Source organism: Bufo gargarizans, chromosome 1, assembly GCF_014858855.1.
Source record: "Bufo gargarizans isolate SCDJY-AF-19 chromosome 1, ASM1485885v1, whole genome shotgun sequence".
In the NCBI taxonomy this organism is placed as follows: domain Eukaryota; kingdom Metazoa; phylum Chordata; class Amphibia; order Anura; family Bufonidae; genus Bufo; species Bufo gargarizans.
Window position 1 is genome coordinate 386,172,456 of NC_058080.1, and position 17,164 is coordinate 386,189,619.

Here is a 17,164-nt window from a genome sequence, read left to right on the forward strand (position 1 = left end):
TCGCTCGACAAATGTTGTCGTGTAGACCTAGCCTAAGAGCAATGATCTGCCGAACCCAGCAGTGCGCTCAAGTGCTGCAAGGGACATGAGTCCGATGCTGCTCACGGTTTCTGCCCCCTCCCCCGCCTGCGAATGATGATTGACACTGTTATTTTATGCGTAGGAAAGAAACCTGACAATCATCGCCTGCAGACAGGGAGAGCAGGGACAGCGAGGCACATCGGACTCATCTCCATTGCAGCGCTTGAGCATGCTACAGGGTTCAGCAAGTCAGTACTGTAAGGGTGCCTAGACATGATGCCGTTTTTCCAGGCAGATTTTCGTGCGGAAAAACAACAACATAATACAGTACCAACAAAGTGTATGAGATTAAACAAATCTCAGGTACACTTTGCTTTTTTTTCCTTAGATGTGGGAATCGATCTGCTGTGCGGATTTTGAAATCTGCAGCATGTCAATTGATGCTACGTTTTTCTTGTGTGTATATCACCCTCCTATAGAAGGGTGAGAGCTGTGGAAAATCCACACCAAAAACTGCATAAAAACTGCACACAAAAAAGCACAAAAAACATGATAAATAGTGCGGATTTATGTGCGGTTTTGGTGCAGATTCTCTGCAGATAAACGTGCATGGTGTGCAGCCATCCTTAAAGTACTGATGAGCAGATACCCTGTGCTGCCCCCAGTGAGGACATCTAAGTGCAGGTGACTAATTATTATTAAAGGGGTTATCCAATTTCTGAAACAGCCGGGTCCCTGTTTCTCTTTAATTGCTCTATTTATATAATTTGCAAGAATAGGGTCCTCCAGAATTCTGCAGATTTAGGTAAAAATGTCACAACACATGTTATAAGTTAATGCTATTATTTGTAGTGAATTTTAGAGCTGTCTGGTGAGCTTTTAAATGTAAAGTTATTAGGAAGTATCCAGATCTCAAAGCAAATTATTTCTTTACTTACCCACGGGCAATTGCTCCCAGCATAATCAAGTACAGCAAGTAATGTGCAGTCCCATCCCATAGGCAAATGAGCATTCCATGTGCAGTACGGAGGTATGGCTCCCCCTACAGGAAGAAAATATCAGTCATGCTACTGACATATCCATATTATAGTGGAGCTCTCTTGTTGCCATCTTTGTCAGCACACCCTTGTTAAAAGCTTATGATACCATGTCCTTGAGATAATAGCCTAGACTCTTCTCCCGTTGCAGTAAATAGCTATGCGGTATACAAGCTCCCCTGTTATAGTGTAGTGTGCATATTTGAAAAGGTGAAAGATAATACATTAGCGAACCACTGGGTTCACAAAAGGAAGGATAGTGCCATAAATGTAGAGAAAATATATAATCCCCACCCTAGGTACTGTGGTTGGATTTATTAGGACTGGCATTTCGTATGCCGGTCTTAATAAAATGTACATTGGAGTAAGATGTGCCAAATTTATTAAGAAGTGCATGCTACATAATAAATTAGGTCCATCTTCTAGCAGTCCATGCACCAGAAAAAAAATGTATGGCAGCTATAAACTGTCATAGATTTGCACTATAATTTATTCCAGTTTATGGTGTAAATCACAGTAAGGCAAACTATGGATGCCGCCCGTGTGCCATCTGCATTTTTTTGCAGACCTATTGACTTTAATGGGTCCGATACCATTTTGCCGACATATTCTGTCTTTTTGAGGAAAGCACACGGATGAGCCGTATGTCTGCTCAGCAAAATGATAGAACATGTCCTATACTTGTGTCCAAAATGAAGTCAATGGGTCCGCATAAAAAATGCAGATCCAACACTGACGGTATCTGAAATTTGTGGACCACAATACATATGTGATTGTGTGCATAAAGTCTAGATCTGTCAAGAACAGGAGGCTAAACCCACTCGTGCCAAGTCCCATTAACTTTAATGGGTCAGTGGATAGCATTTTGTGGACATATTCTGTCTTTTTGAGGAAAGCACATAGATGATCCATATGTCTGTTCCGCAAATAGATAGAACATGTCGTATACTTGTGTCCAAATGCGGACAATGGACCTCAAAAAAGTTGATGGGTCCGCAAAAAAATGCAGATGCAACACTGACGGTATCTGTAATCTCCGGACTGCAAAACGGATATGGTCGTGTGCATAAAGGCTAGATCTGTCAAGATACAGGATGCCAAGACCACTCGCGTCAAGTCCCACACACTTTAGGGTTAGCATTAAAAGACCCCAACATTTTTTTGCACAAATGATGCTTGCGGTAAATCTGAGTCTTTTGACACCAGAAAAGGCCAATTTCTAAAGTAAACTATAATGAATCTGTCAGGAAGCAACATCCTGGGTCCTCCAGAGTGAGAAGTGCTTTTTGAAGCCACTCTCCACTCTCTGACCAGTAGATGAGGGGACAGAACAGCCTTCATTCCATAGAATTCTCTAACAGGGTATTAAAATGACCACCAGAAGCTTCATTTACATTCAGCCATGTGCTCTCAGAAGAGCCAAGACCCACTTGGGTAGCCTTGGGAAAGTCAGAGAAAGCTGACAAAGCACTTAACTAGCTACCTAAGCATCTGTCACAGAAGCACTCAAGCAGTCCCATCCTATCAGACAGCACTATTTTACTGCAATCTCCACACATAGGTCTCCTAAGGGTTCATGTTATGTAGAAGACATTGCAAGTGTGACACGTGGGAAAACTGTGTTGCGTAAGCACGGTAAATACAGAAGCTCCCATGTATTTCAATGTTAGCAAGGCTTTATGAAGGACCAAGCTCTAATGACTGAAACTACACTATGACTTCTGTTGGAGGTCTCAAAGACAGTAGGCAATCTTTTCATTTCTATACCTTTTCCAAAAATGTTATAGTTACTCTATATAAATAGATCAAGCACTATCAGTCAGCAGCTCTCCTCTCATCAGGGTTCCTGTGGAATTAAAGTTCAATACTTCCATAATATGGTTCGGGGAAGTCCTGTGGGACTAAGGAAGTGCCTTCAGCACCTTTGAACCTGACTTATAATGGCTGCCACTCGCCACTCTTTTTTGACCTTAATGAGTCAAAATCAATTATTTCTTTTAGGTCTTTCTTTCTTTTTTTTTTTTGTGTGAAAGTGTAGATCCTTTAAGTTTCATTCATTTCACTCATTCTAATGGTAGCGACTTTAGATTTTCAATCCCAGCTGTCGGTTTTTCTTCAAAACGATATGCAAAGTGCTTGGACTGAAAGTCAATATGTATCTTGCTGAAATTGGCACCCATTCAAAGCAGGTGGCAATTTCTTAGAAGCAATTCTTCTGAATGTTCATTATCCATACTTACAGAACCACTGGAGAGCATGGCACATCTGCAGTGACTGCGCACTTGACTGTAATGCTCACCTCCTTCATGTAGAACTCCATAAATCCGCTGATGTAGCCATCTTCTTCCATCCATATTATTAAGTCAATGACACTCGTGAAGGAGAAGATTGCAAAAACTAAAGATGTTTGGGGGAAAAAAAGGAAGGAAATAAAAAATTCTTAAATAGATAAGTGGCATGCCAATGTTTAATAGACTAGCAAGAGGAGGACAGAGACATTAAAAAAACATCAAATGAAACCTTGTGCATTTTAAGGCACATTAAGGCACATTATAAAGAAAAATGAGTTAAAGCAAATCTTCCCACTTCAGTACTTGCAGTGTAGAAGAAAGATTCACCCAGATGGACAGTTTTCATAGTTTTCCTGAGGCTACTCATAAACTGTCCACAAAATGCAGCTGTCACAGGGACAACTAAACACCACTGAAAACATCCCTGTCCCGTCTGTAACTTGCGCTCAAAATAATGGCATATATTACTTGGACTGTAGCCTGCTCATGTGGAATAGATGGAGCAAACACTACAGGGGTCAGTGATTCCTACAACTGTACTGCAGTGAAGTGCAGAGGAGAGACAACTCTCGCAGGGATGAATGGCTGTTAATAGCCCCTCTGGATAAAAATGTGTCTCCTTTCCCCTCTGTTGTCCCTTGTTATTTCCCCTGCAGAAGGAGTCTTCTCAGCTACAGCCGAGGCTTCCCTGAAAAGCGAGGTAGAAAGCTTTACTATCGGCTGCAGTGAACAGAGGATCACTACACAGAGACCTAGCTGTGGGGAGAATGACTGAGCATGCCTGACCAGCAGCACTCTCCTCAGTAAGTGGACATGCACATTGCTATGTACTCTGACCACCAGGTGGCACCGTACTATGCAAGTAAATATAACTCCTCACAGAATGTATTTCAAAATTTTAATTTTTTTATCTATACTAGCACTCCTCAAACTGTGAGACAGTGAGGTGTGGGGCCCCATTATGATTAATTTTTTTTATGTTTTTTATATATTTTTTTACTGAAGTAAACAGTGTGCAGTGTTCTGCTCCCCCTCCTCCTTCCCTGAGGCTGGGTTCAGACCTGAGCGTTTTACAGCGCGTTCCTACGCGCTGTAAAACGCTCAACAAGGAGAAACCAATGATTCCCTATGGGAATGGCTCTCACCTGGGTGTTTTACAGCGCGTACGATCGCGCTGTAAAACGCCCGACGCCCCAAGAAGTACATGAGCTTCTTTGGGGAGTCTTGTCGCGCGTTCCCGTACATAGACTTCCGGGAACGCGCGACAATGGGCGTTCGCTTGTCTCTGTATGCGCGATTGCAAACGCCGGTACAATCGCGCATACAGAGCGCGACATCCCGAACGCTCAGGTCTGAACCCAGCGTAATGGTCTAATAACCCATACCACCTCTTCATTATCTTCATGTCTGGGTCAGCAGGAGAAGGAAAGCGCCAGGAGACAGCATATCAGTCAGTCTGGACCACCTCCAGAGTGAGTACCGGCTCAGTGCTGTGCACCCACGTCTCTCCTCCTCCATGACACAAAAGGGAATCTGTAAGCTCCAGAACACATCCCAAACTAAATTAAGAGCTGAATAGTGCAAGGCCGTCTGCTCACCAGCTCAGCACGAATTCGTGTGCGTTTCTGCACCATATCCGCACCAAAATTAGCAATTTCAAATTGCAGATTTTGGTGCAGATTAAATGTGGTTTTGCTGCAGACCTCACCCTACATTGAAAAAAGGGAAAAATCCGCACCTAAAACACAATTGACATGCTGAGGATTTGGAAATCCACACGGCGGGTCAATTTGCACACAAAAAACATCTTCAAAGTGTGCATGAGATTTGTTGAATCTTGTAGACTTTGCTGGTGCTGTACTGCATTGCAGGTTTTCCGCAAGAGAATCTGCGCTGAAAAACCGCACGTATTCCATGACGTGTGCAGGAAGCCTAAGTGGCGCTGAGTTCGATTATGTAATTTTCATCTTCATACTCGGATGCATACTCACACAAACCAGCAGTAAAATGCATCGATAGGTCTCCTCCTCTAGTCCTCTCCATTATGTGCCTGAGCTCGGAGGTCCTCTCCATGCATCTTACTGCTGGTTTGTAGGAGCACAGTGTCGGAATACAAGTGAGTATGAAGGGGAAATTACAGTAGCAAACTTTGCATCACTTACACTATACACATTACTCTATTTTATTTTTATTAAAAAAAATTTTGGTGGGGGGAGTGTTTTGGAGCTGACAGATTCCCTTTAAGTCAGACAGAACATGGCATCCAGCACTGATCACCACAGAGGTGCAGCCAGCCTGGGACTGGAAGCAAGGAAGGGAAAAGGGAGCGAGGCTGAGACTAGGAATAATTTAATTGTATGGGCAGGCGCACCACTCCAATCATATATATCATTTAATATACCACAATGTAATTATCATTTGCTTGGCCTGCTGGGGTTATTTTGCTGTATTGTCTTGCGCCAGTGGGGAAGTGCACTAGCATGGATTGGTTGGTGAGGCAGGAATATAAAAAGTTTGAAAAGTCCTGCCCTATACAATGTGTTTAAGGGAAACCAAAGTTGGTGGTCCACTTACCATAAAATAGAGGATCTTTAGGTGGGTTTCCTTGTGCAAAGAAATATAAGACGACAAACAAAGCCAAGAGCACCAGCACTCCGACGCCAGCTACAACAAGGGGGCTGAAACCAGAAGAACACCTTCCATTACAATGGCTTAGAGTGATGGTCTATTGAGTTGCTGTAAAACATAAGCGTACACATTCTACCAATAGGCCTCAGCAGCTGATACCCACTGGCTTCAACAGCCCATTTACAAAATGGCTGCCGACTGGTTGAAAGAATAACTAACACAATTGCTTGGAGGCCCATTCAGCAGGAGGAAGGGGAAGCTCTTACCAACTCTACCAAAAATCTCTGTCCTGTTGAACAGGTGACTTGCATTTATAATTCAAATGTGCTAAAATTGACTTTTTTTGCTCACACATAGTGGAGGGCAGGCCTCTGGAAGAGGAGCCGTCTCCTCTCCTGACATGTATGTTTTAGTAACATGTAATATCTATTCTCATTACTCTATGTAAGGGGTGCACAACCTGCGGCCCCCAACCATCTGGGGACAGACATGTATGTCTATGTCTTGTGGCTGCTCAAATGTATCTTTCACATATTCTCCCATTAGATGGGAGTCCTGGAAGTGTAACTAGACATTTATGGTATATACTGTATGTACATTATGCCATAAATACAGTATTTCAGTTGGTAATACCGCTTTAAGTTTTATTTTCGGCCCTTGGAATTGGTTCAGGCTGACAATGTGGCCCCCAACCAGGAAATATTGTGCACCCCTACTCCCTTTATTATTCCTGCCAGAAGTTATAAATGAATTGCAGGCAAATGAATTTGCAACGAAGGTCCAGATGGATGTTACCAGTTGGAGGTATGTCTAACATTATCCAATCAGTGTTGCAGGTGTTGTACCTGCTGCATATGGAAAACACTCTCCAAACACTGACTGTGTGAATTAGGCCTCATGCACATGACCGTTGTGTGTTTTGCGGTCCGCAAATTGCGGATACACAAAACACGGAAGGTGTCCGTGTGCGTTCCGCAATTTGCGGAACGGCACGGACAGCCATTGATATAACTGCCTATTCTTGTCCGCAAAACGGACAAGAATAGGACAGGTTATACTTTTTTTGCGGACCACAGAACGGAGCAACGGATGCGGACAGCACACGGAGTGCTGTCTGCATCTTTTGCGGCCCCATTGAAGTGAATGGGTCCGCACCCGAGCCGCAAAAACTGTGGCTCGGATGCGGACCAAAACAACGTTTGTGTGCATGAGGCCTAAGTCATTCATACCTCCCAACCTTTGAAAATCACAGAGGGACAATATGTGCAATACACATCACACAGTATTTTTCTTACTAGGCCACGCCTCTAACGCCGCCCAAAGCATAATTACTGAATCCATCGCCACTGTGGTAGCTGGGAATGGATTAGGTGAGTATAAGTTCCTTTACTTTTTTTTTACAGCACGTGGAGCCCCTGAGACAAATGTTTTCTTGCGCTTCAATATCCATTTAAATATTAGCATAAAAATCATTGGATTCTAGATTTTAAGGTCCAAATTGCACCAAATAATGACGTTATGGTCTAATATACAGGTAGAAACCAGACAGATAGTTTAGTAAGAAGCAATTTAGTTAATTTATTAATGCACATTTACTGTATGCATTAATTCCCCAGGTCAAAAAGAGGGACATTTAAGGATCAAAGAGGGACTTGGGTCAAAAAGAGGGACACTTGGGAGGCATGGGCATTATGTGAAGTGTTTGGGAAGGAGTTAACAACAATCAATGCTATGATGGCCACAAAACTGCAATAAAATAGCATTTGTTTAACTAATTACTGTAATTTTAGCAAACTTTGTATAAAGTGCAATAATACAGGTAAATATAAGAATATTTGAAATATATCTTATAAAAGAAAATGCCTCTCTTTCTAGTGGCTCACTCCCCCTCCCCCTACGCTCTCCACAGACTTCTATGGGCAGCTATGTAATATGATCCTTCAGTGAACTTGCAGTCCATCTTGGTCTCTCAAGCAAGATTTAGCAGAGAATTCAGATTGAGGCCTCATGCACACGGCCGTTGTGTGGCCGTTCCGTGCATTGGGGACCGCAATTGCGGTCGCCAATGCACGGGCAACATCCGTGCAGCGGGCCGGACCCATTCAACTTGAAGGGTCCGTGGTATGTCTGCACCGCAAAAATGTCATGTCATTTTTTTGCGGTGCGGAACCACGGAAAGAAACAGCACTGAAGCACTTCGTAGTGCTTCCGGTGTTCCGTGACTCCGTTCCGCATCTCCGGAATTGCGGACCCATTCAAGTGATGCGGGGTGCACACGGCCAGTGGCCGTGGATTGCCGACCTGCCGTTTGTGGGCCGCAATACGGCCACAGCCGCCCAATGGCCGTGTGCATGAGGCCTGAAGTGTATGATAAGTGGAAAAAGAAGTATTTATCTCTGATCAGATATATTTCAAAGTTTCCTATGTTTGCCTGCATTATTGATTTATGCAACATTTGTTAAAAAGTTTCAAATTCAGTTTCCATTTAGCCATTATGTTATTTTTCCCACTTATGAATTAAAGGGGTTATTTCATGATTAATGCACAAAAAAATATAAATCAGACATCATATAGTACATCTCAATCTCCTTCTAACAAGGCTCGCACCAGCCATGTAAATCAAATAGATCTAAAGCTCCCCCCATTAATTTCTCCAATTGCTCTGCTAGATCTTCTTCAGGCTGGCAGCTTGTGTGTTCCCTCTAATGCAGCTCCCTCCCTAGTTTCAGACGAACGCGTTCACTACAAGAAACATGCTCCATGTGGGAGCGTGATTTCCCATCCTGAATGCTGCTTTTGTCACAGGGCCTCATGGCATTATACTGATTTATAATGTTGTGTGTCCCTGCCCAACATCATCTGGAATAAACTCTACTGACATAATGCATTAGTACAATTCATTACAGCTGATGGCAGGCAGGGACACACAGCATTATAAATAATTATAAGGCTACATGCACACGAACGTTGTTGTTTGTTTCCGTGTCCGTTCCTTTTTTTTTTTTTGCGGATAGGATGCGGACCAATTCATTTCAATGGGTCCGCAAAAAACGCGGACAGCACACCGTGTTCTGTCCGCATCAGTATGTCCGTTCCATTGCCCCGCAACAAGGATAGGCATTATTACAATGGATACACCAAATAAACGGATGCCATACGGAACATCATCCTTTTTTTTTGGGCGGATCCGCAATTTGCGGATCCTCAAAACACATACGGTCGTGTGCATGTAGCCTAATGCTGTGAGGTCCCATTACAAGAACAGAGTTCAGAACAGGAAATCACGCTTCCACGTGGAGCATGTTTCTTAGGCCTCTTTCACACTACTTTTTCCGTTTTGCAGGCTTTTTTTTACGTTCCGTATATACGGAACCATTCATTTCAATGGGTCAGCAAAAAAAAACAGAATGTACTCCGTATGCATTCCGTTTGTGTTTCCGTATCTCCGTTCCGTGCAAAGATAGAACATGTCCTATATTTGGCCGCAAATCACATTCTGTGGCTCCATTAAAGTCAATGGGTCCGCAAAAAAACTGAATGCATAGGGAAATGCATCCGTATGTCTTCCGTATCCGTTCCGTTTTTTGTGGAAGCATCTATTAAAAATGTTATGCCCAGCCCAATTTGTTCTATGTAATTACTGTATATCCCATACGGAAAAACGGAATCACAACGGAAAGAAAAAACGGAACAACGGATTCATGAAAAACTGACTGTAAAACACTGAAATAGCCATACGGTAGTGTGAAAGAGGCCTTACAGTGAACTCACTTGTCTGAAACTGGCCTAATCGTCACAGATGGTGGCAGTTGAAGGATGGAACTGAGCACGTGCAACCACCTCGGCTATTCATGACATGAGGTAGACAGTAATATACGGTAATTAAAAGAATAAACAGCAGGTGGCGGTATACCAATAGGCTTTATTGAATCACTCAGTAGCGATACTAAATTTTTAATGGGATGCAATTACAAAAGTATTCAGATCTAGGTGCTGTTTTAGAAAGGGTAGACTATTTTTATGGGACAATCCCTTAAAAATACAAAAAAATTAAATCAAGATATGTACTGTACAGGTGTATATTGTAGGTGCATTTATCAGCAATGTTCTACACAGAATGCACTGAATAATTTCATTTATCTAATATCTGGGAGGCAAAGGTCACATGTGTATTGCTCCATATTACCAGGATCATAATATAAATCCACTTGTTGACTCAGCCTTACATGGGAAGATAGTAGATACGATTTTTTTTTTTTTTTTTTTTAGCAGTGAAAATTTAATTTGATCTTTTAATGAAAAGAATATGGATTTCAAAACCATAGAGAGGCTCCCAGGTAAAGGAGCATTGGTTAATGCCCATTTTACAAGCTGCTATATAATACACATTTTCCAAGAAGTGAATTATTTGATGCTTCTGCCTGGAATCAGTGACTTTTACAGGAAGGAGATGGGTATTATATTGTCATGTTTTATTCATAAACTCACAAGGAGCGAGTACCTTACAGGACAGCTTGGAAGAAGTAAGGTGAATTCTTCTCTGGCATATTAGGAAGTCTGAGGGTCTGGGTTCACACGGGCGTCATGTTTTGGCTCAGGATGCATCCCGGGTGCATTGCGGCAAACCCGTGCGAGTAGGTATTGTCAGTTTTGACTGCGATTGCGTTCCATTGTTCAGTTTTTATCGTGCGGGTGCAATGCGTTTTGCACACGCGTGATAAAAAACTGACTGTGGTACCCAGACCCGAACTTTTTCCCTGAAGTTCAGGTTGGGGTTCAAGGTTGTGTAGATTGTATTAGGCCTCTTTCACACGGGCGTTGCGGATTGGGGCCGGATGCGTTCATGGAAAATTGTGAGATTTGTGCACTAAAACAGTCCGTTTTCACTGCGATTGCGTTCAGGGTTTGCATTTTTTCCACGCAGGTGCAAAACATTGCATCACGTTTTGCATGCGCATGAGAAAAATCGGCATGTTTGGTACCCAGACCCGAACCCGAACCCGGACTTCTTCACAAAAGTTCGGGTTTGGGTTAGGTGTTGTGTAGATTGTATTATTTTCCCTTATAACATGGTTATAAGGGAAAATAATAGCATTCTGAATACAGAATGCATAGTACAATAGGGCTGGAGAAAAAAAAAAAATTTAACTCACCTTAATCCACTTGTTCGTGCAGCCGGCATCTCTTTTGTCTTCTTCTTTGAGGAATAGGACCTTTGATGACGTGACTACGCTCATCACATGGTCCATCACATGATCCATTACCATGGTGATGGATCATGTGACGGACCATGTGATGAGCGTAGTGACGTCATCAAAGGTCCTATTCCTCACAGAACAAGACAGAAGAGATGCCGGCTGCGCAAACAAGTGGATCAAGGTGAGTTAAATTTTTTTTTATTTTTTTTTAACCCCTTTTGCCCTATTGCCCTATGCATTCTGGATTCAGAATGCTATTATTTTCCCTTATAACCATGTTATAAGGGAAAATAATACAATCTACACAACCTTGAACCCAAATCTGAACTTCTGTGAAGAAGTTCGGGTCTGGGTACCACATTCAGTTTTTTATCCTTTCCATCACATTATACACAGCATGTATCCGTGGTTATTACCACCGTGTAATCCAGCAGCGGTGGCCATACATACACACTATAGGTAAAGGTGTAAATGTGTAAGCATGGCCACCACTGCTGGATTACACGGTGGTAATAACCACTGATACGTGCTGTGTATAATGTGATGGAAAGGAGGCAATATCACAATACATTAGTAAGTGCCTTGTATTAACTGCATGATAAATGCAATTTACTGAAGTGAGACAAACCCTTTAACCATAAATGTCTGGCATGAAATTTACCAAATTGTAACCACCTCAGATTGCATATAATCTACAGTATATTTAAAAGAGTTGTCCTACCATAATGACCTATTGCCCATCTACAGGATAGGTGATAAATATCAGATTGCTGGGGTCTGACTGCTGGAACACACACTGATCATGAAAAAAGGGGTCCTGAGACATTTAATTACATTACCGCCAATCTATGTACACAAGAGTCTTAAGACCACACGTTCCTTAGATCATGAGGGTCCTAGCAGTCAGACCTCCATCAATAAGACACTTATCACCTGTCGTGTCATAGCTGTTGGACCTTTTCACATTCCCTATCTTTAAGGCCCCTTTCACACGGGCGAGTATTCCGCACGGATGCGATGCGTGAGTTGAACGCATTGCACCCGCACTGAATACCAACCCATTCATTTCTATGGGGCTGTTCACATGAGCAGTGATTTTCACACATCACTTATGCGTTGCGTGAAAATCGCAGCATGCTCTATTTGGTGCGTTTTTGACATAACGCAGGCCCCATAGAAATGAATGGGGTTGCGTGAAAATCGCAAGCATCCGCAAGCAAGTGTGGATGCGGTGCGATTTTCACGCACGGTTGCTAGGAGACGATCGGGATGGAGACCCGATCATTATTATTTTCCCTTATAACATGGTTATAAGGGAAAATAATAGCATCCTGAATATAGAATGTATAGTATAATAGCGCTGGAGGGGTTAAAAAAATAAAATAAAAATTTAACTCACCTTAGTCCACTTGATCGCGCTGCCGGGCATCTCGTCTGTCTCCTTTGCTAAACAGGACCTGTGGTGACGTCACTCCGGTCATCACATGTTCCATCACATGATCTTTTACCATGGTGATGGATCATGTGATGACCGGAGTGAAGTCACCACAGGTCCTGTTCCTGCAATGAATGCTCACCACAGGTCCTGTTCAGCAAAGGAGACAGAAGAGATGCCGGGCTACGTGATCAAGTGGACTAAGGTGAGTGCTATTTTACTATGCATTCTGTATTTAGAATGCTATTATTTTCCCTTATAACCATGTTATACGAGTGCAAAACGCATTACAATGTTTTGCACTCGCGCGGAAAAATCGCGGGTGTTCCCGCAACGCACCCGCACATTTTCCCGCAACGCCCATCTGAAAGAGGCCTAAAGGTTTTCTTTGGGTGTAAAAACTAAAACAGAAATGCTCACCTGTTAAAGGCCCTTTGATCACTTATCCTCTATCCAGGGCATACAGTTACGTTCAAAATAATAGCAGTGCTTTTAAAAAAGTGAATAAAACTCAGAATCCTTCTAATAGCTTTTATTTCCATACACAAAAATGCATTGGGAACACTACACAGTCTATTCCAGATCAAAACATGAAGTAGTGGATGGTTTGTGTGCTGGCACATGGTAGGGTACTTCTTAGTCACACAAAAAACTACCTCAATTCGGGAACTTTTGGTGTAATAGCTGTTTATTGTGCAATGGAGAACACGTTTCAGAGTTTATAACTAGGGATGAGCGAACTCGAACTGTATAGTTCGGGTTCGTACCGAATTTTGGGGTGTCCGTGACACGGACCCGAACCCGGACATTTTCGTAAAAGTCCGGGTTCGGGTTCGGTGTTCGTCGCTTTCTTGGCGCTTTTGTGACGCTTTCTTGGCGCTTTTTGAAAGGCTGCAAAGCAGCCAATCAACAAGCGTCATACTACTTGCCCCAAGAGGCCATCACAGCCATGCCTACTATTGGCATGGCTGTGATTGGCCAGAGCACCATGTGACCCAGCCTCTATTTAAGCTGGAGTCACATAGCGCCGCCCGTCACTCTGCTCTGATTAGCGTAGGGAGAGGTTGCGGCTGCGACAGTAGGGCGAGATTAGGCAGATTAACTCCTCCAAAGGACTTGATTAACTGATCGATCTGCAGCTGTGGATCATTGAGCTGCTGATCCTCAATTGCTCACTGTTTTTAGGCTGCCCAGACCGTTTGTCAGTCACATTTTTCTGGGGTGATCGGCGGCCATTTTGTGTCTTGTGGTGCGCCAGCACAAGCTGCGACCAAGTGCATTTAACCCTCAATGGTGTGGTTGTTTTTTGGCTAAAGCCTACATCAGGGTGAAGCTGTCACACCAAGTGCATTTAACCAGCAATAGTCTGTTCATTTTTTGGCCATATACAAAATCAGGGGCAAGCTGCGCCTGTCACCAAGTGCATTTAACCCTCAATGGTGTGGTTGTTTTTTGGCTAAAGCCTACATCAGGGTGAAGCTGTCACACCAAGTGCATTTAACCAGCAATAGTCTGTTCATTTTTTGGCCATATACAAAATCAGGGGCAAGCTGCGCCTGTCACCAAGTGCATTTAACCCTCAATGGTGTGGTTGTTTTTTGGCTAAAGCCTACATCAGGGTGAAGCTGTCACACCAAGTGCATTTAACCAGCAATAGTCTGTTCATTTTTTGGCCATATACAAAATCAGGGGCAAGCTGCGCCTGTCACCAAGTGCATTTAACCCTCAATGGTGTGGTTGTTTTTTGGCTAAAGCCTACATCAGGGTGAAGCTGTCACACCAAGTGCATTTAACCAGCAATAGTCTGTTCATTTTTTGGCCATATACAAAATCAGGGGCAAGCTGCGCCTGTCACCAAGTGCATTTAACCCTCAATGGTGTGGTTGTTTTCTGGCTAAAGCCTACATCAGGGTGAAGCTGTCACACCAAGTGCATTTAACCAGCAATAGTCTGTTTATTTTTTGGCCATATACTACATCAGGGGCAAGCTGCGCCCGTCACCAAGTGCATTTAACCCTCAGTAGTGTGGTTGGTCAAGCTGTGACACCAAGTGCATTTAACCAGCAATAGTCTGTTCATTTTTTGGCCATATACTACATCAGGGGCAAGCTGCACCCGTCACCAAGTGCATTTAACCAGCAATAGTGTGGTTATTTTTTGGCCATATCCCAGTCTAATTCTGTCACTAAATCCATACCGGTCACCCAGCGCCTAAATACTAGGCCTCAAATTTATATCCCGCTAAATCTCTCGTTACCGCTGTCCTGTTGTAGCTGGGAAAGTTATTTAGTGTCCGTCAAAGCACATTTTTTGTTCTGGGTTGAAGTACAATTCCCAATTTAGCAATTTCATAATTTAGTGGTTTCTGCTATATCAGAGCTATTTGAAATCTATCCCTAAAAGGGTATATAATATTCAAGGTGCACATTGGGTCATTCAGAATAACTTCACACACACCCGCTACTGTGTATTTTCAAGTCTAATTCTGTCACTAAACCCATACCTGTCACCCAGCGCCTAAATACTAGGCCTCAAATTTATATCCTGCTAAATCTCTCGTTACCGCTGTCCTGTTGTAGCTGGGAAAGTTATTTAGTGTCCGTCAAAGCACATTTTTTGTTCTGGGTTGAAGTACAATTCCCAATTTAGCAATTTCATAATTTAGTGGTTTCTGCTATATCAGAGCTATTTGAAATCTATCCCTAAAAGGGTATATAATATTCAAGGTGCACATTGGGTCATTCAGAATAACTTCACACACACCCGCTACTGTGTATTTTCAAGTCTAATTCTGTCACTAAACCCATACCTGTCACCCAGCGCCTAAATACTAGGCCTCAAATTTATATCCTGCTAAATCTCTCGTTACCGCTGTCCTGTTGTAGCTGGGAAAGTTATTTAGTGTCCGTCAAAGCACATTTTTTGTTCTGGGTTGAAATACAATTCCCAATTTAGCAATTTCATAATTTAGTGGTTTCTGCTATATCAGAGCTATTTGAAATCTATCCCTAAAAGGGTAGATCATATTGAAGGTGCACATAGGGTCATTCAGAATAACTTCACACACACCCGCTACTGTGTATTTCCAAGTCTAATTCTGTCACTAAACCCATACCTGTCACCCAGCGCCTAAATACTAGGCCTCAAATTTATATCCCGCTAAATCTCTCGTTACCGCTGTCCTGTTGTAGCTGGGAAAGTTATTTAGTGTCCGTCAAAGCACATTTTTTGTTCTGGGTTGAAGTACAATTCCCAATTTAGCAATTTCATAATTTAGTGGTTTCTGCTATATCAGAGCTATTTGAAATCTATCCCTAAAAGGGTATATAATATTCAAGGTGCACATTGGGTCATTCAGAATAACTTCACACACACCCGCTACTGTGTATTTCCAAGTCTAATTCTGTCACTAAACCCATACCTGTCATCCAGCGCCTAAATACTAGGCCTCAAATTTATATCCTGCTAAATCTCTCGTTACCGCTGTACTGTTGTTGCTTGGAAAGATATTTAGTGTCCGTCAAAGCACATTTTTTGTTCTGGGTTGAAGTACAATTCCCAATTTAGCAATTTCATAATTTAGTGGTTTCTGCTATATCAGAGCTATTTGAAATCTATCCCTAAAAGGGTATATAATATTCAAGGTGCACATTGGGTCATTCAGAATAACTTCACACACACCCGCTACTGTGTATTTTCAAGTCTAATTCTGTCACTAAACCCATACCTGTCACCCAGCGCCTAAATACTAGGCCTCAAATTTATATCCTGCTAAATCTCTCGTTACCGCTGTCCTGTTGTAGCTGGGAAAGTTATTTAGTGTCCGTCAAAGCACATTTTTTCTTCTGGGTTGAAATACAATTCCCAATTTAGCAATTTCATAATTTAGTGGTTTCTGCTATATCAGAGCTATTTGAAATCTATCCCTAAAAGGGTAGATCATATTGAAGGTGCACATAGGGTCATTCAGAATAACTTCACACACACCCGCTACTGTGTATTTTCAAGTCTAATTCTGTCACTAAACCCATACCTGTCACCCAGCGCCTAAATACTAGGCCTCAAATTTATATCCTGCTAAATCTCTCGTTACCGCTGTCCTGTTGTAGCTGGGAAAGTTATTTAGTGTCCGTCAAAGCACATTTTTTGTTCTGGGTTGAAGTACAATTCCCAATTTAGCAATTTCATAATTTAGTGGTTTCTGCTATATCAGAGCTATTTGAAATCTATCCCTAAAAGGGTATATAATATTCAAGGTGCACATTGGGTCATTCAGAATAACTTCACACACACCCGCTACTGTGTATTTCCAAGTCTAATTCTGTCACTAAACCCATACCTGTCACCCAGCGCCTAAATACTAGGCCTCAAATTTATATCCTGCTAAATCTCTCGTTACCGCTGTACTGTTGTTGCTTGGAAAGATATTTAGTGTCCGTCAAAGCACATTTTTTGTTCTGGGTTGAAGTACAATTCCCAATTTAGCAATTTCATAATTTAGTGGTTTCTGCTATATCAGAGCTATTTGAAATCTATCCCTAAAAGGGTATATAA

General features: G+C 42.4%; 1 protein-coding gene across 1 annotated transcript in view; it reads right to left on the reverse strand.

Moving 5' to 3' along the window:
• The window catches only part of TM6SF2 (transmembrane 6 superfamily member 2), a 48,880-nt gene that overhangs the window by 17,728 nt on the left and 13,988 nt on the right, over window positions 1-17,164 (reverse strand). Inside the window, exons 2-4 of the mRNA XM_044285545.1 lie at window positions 5,924-6,027; window positions 3,358-3,455; window positions 960-1,063 (exon numbers count right to left, since the gene is read on the reverse strand). Coding sequence (XP_044141480.1) covers window positions 960-1,063; window positions 3,358-3,455; window positions 5,924-6,027 — 306 coding nt within the window. The remainder of the gene's footprint in view (window positions 1-959; window positions 1,064-3,357; window positions 3,456-5,923; window positions 6,028-17,164) is intronic.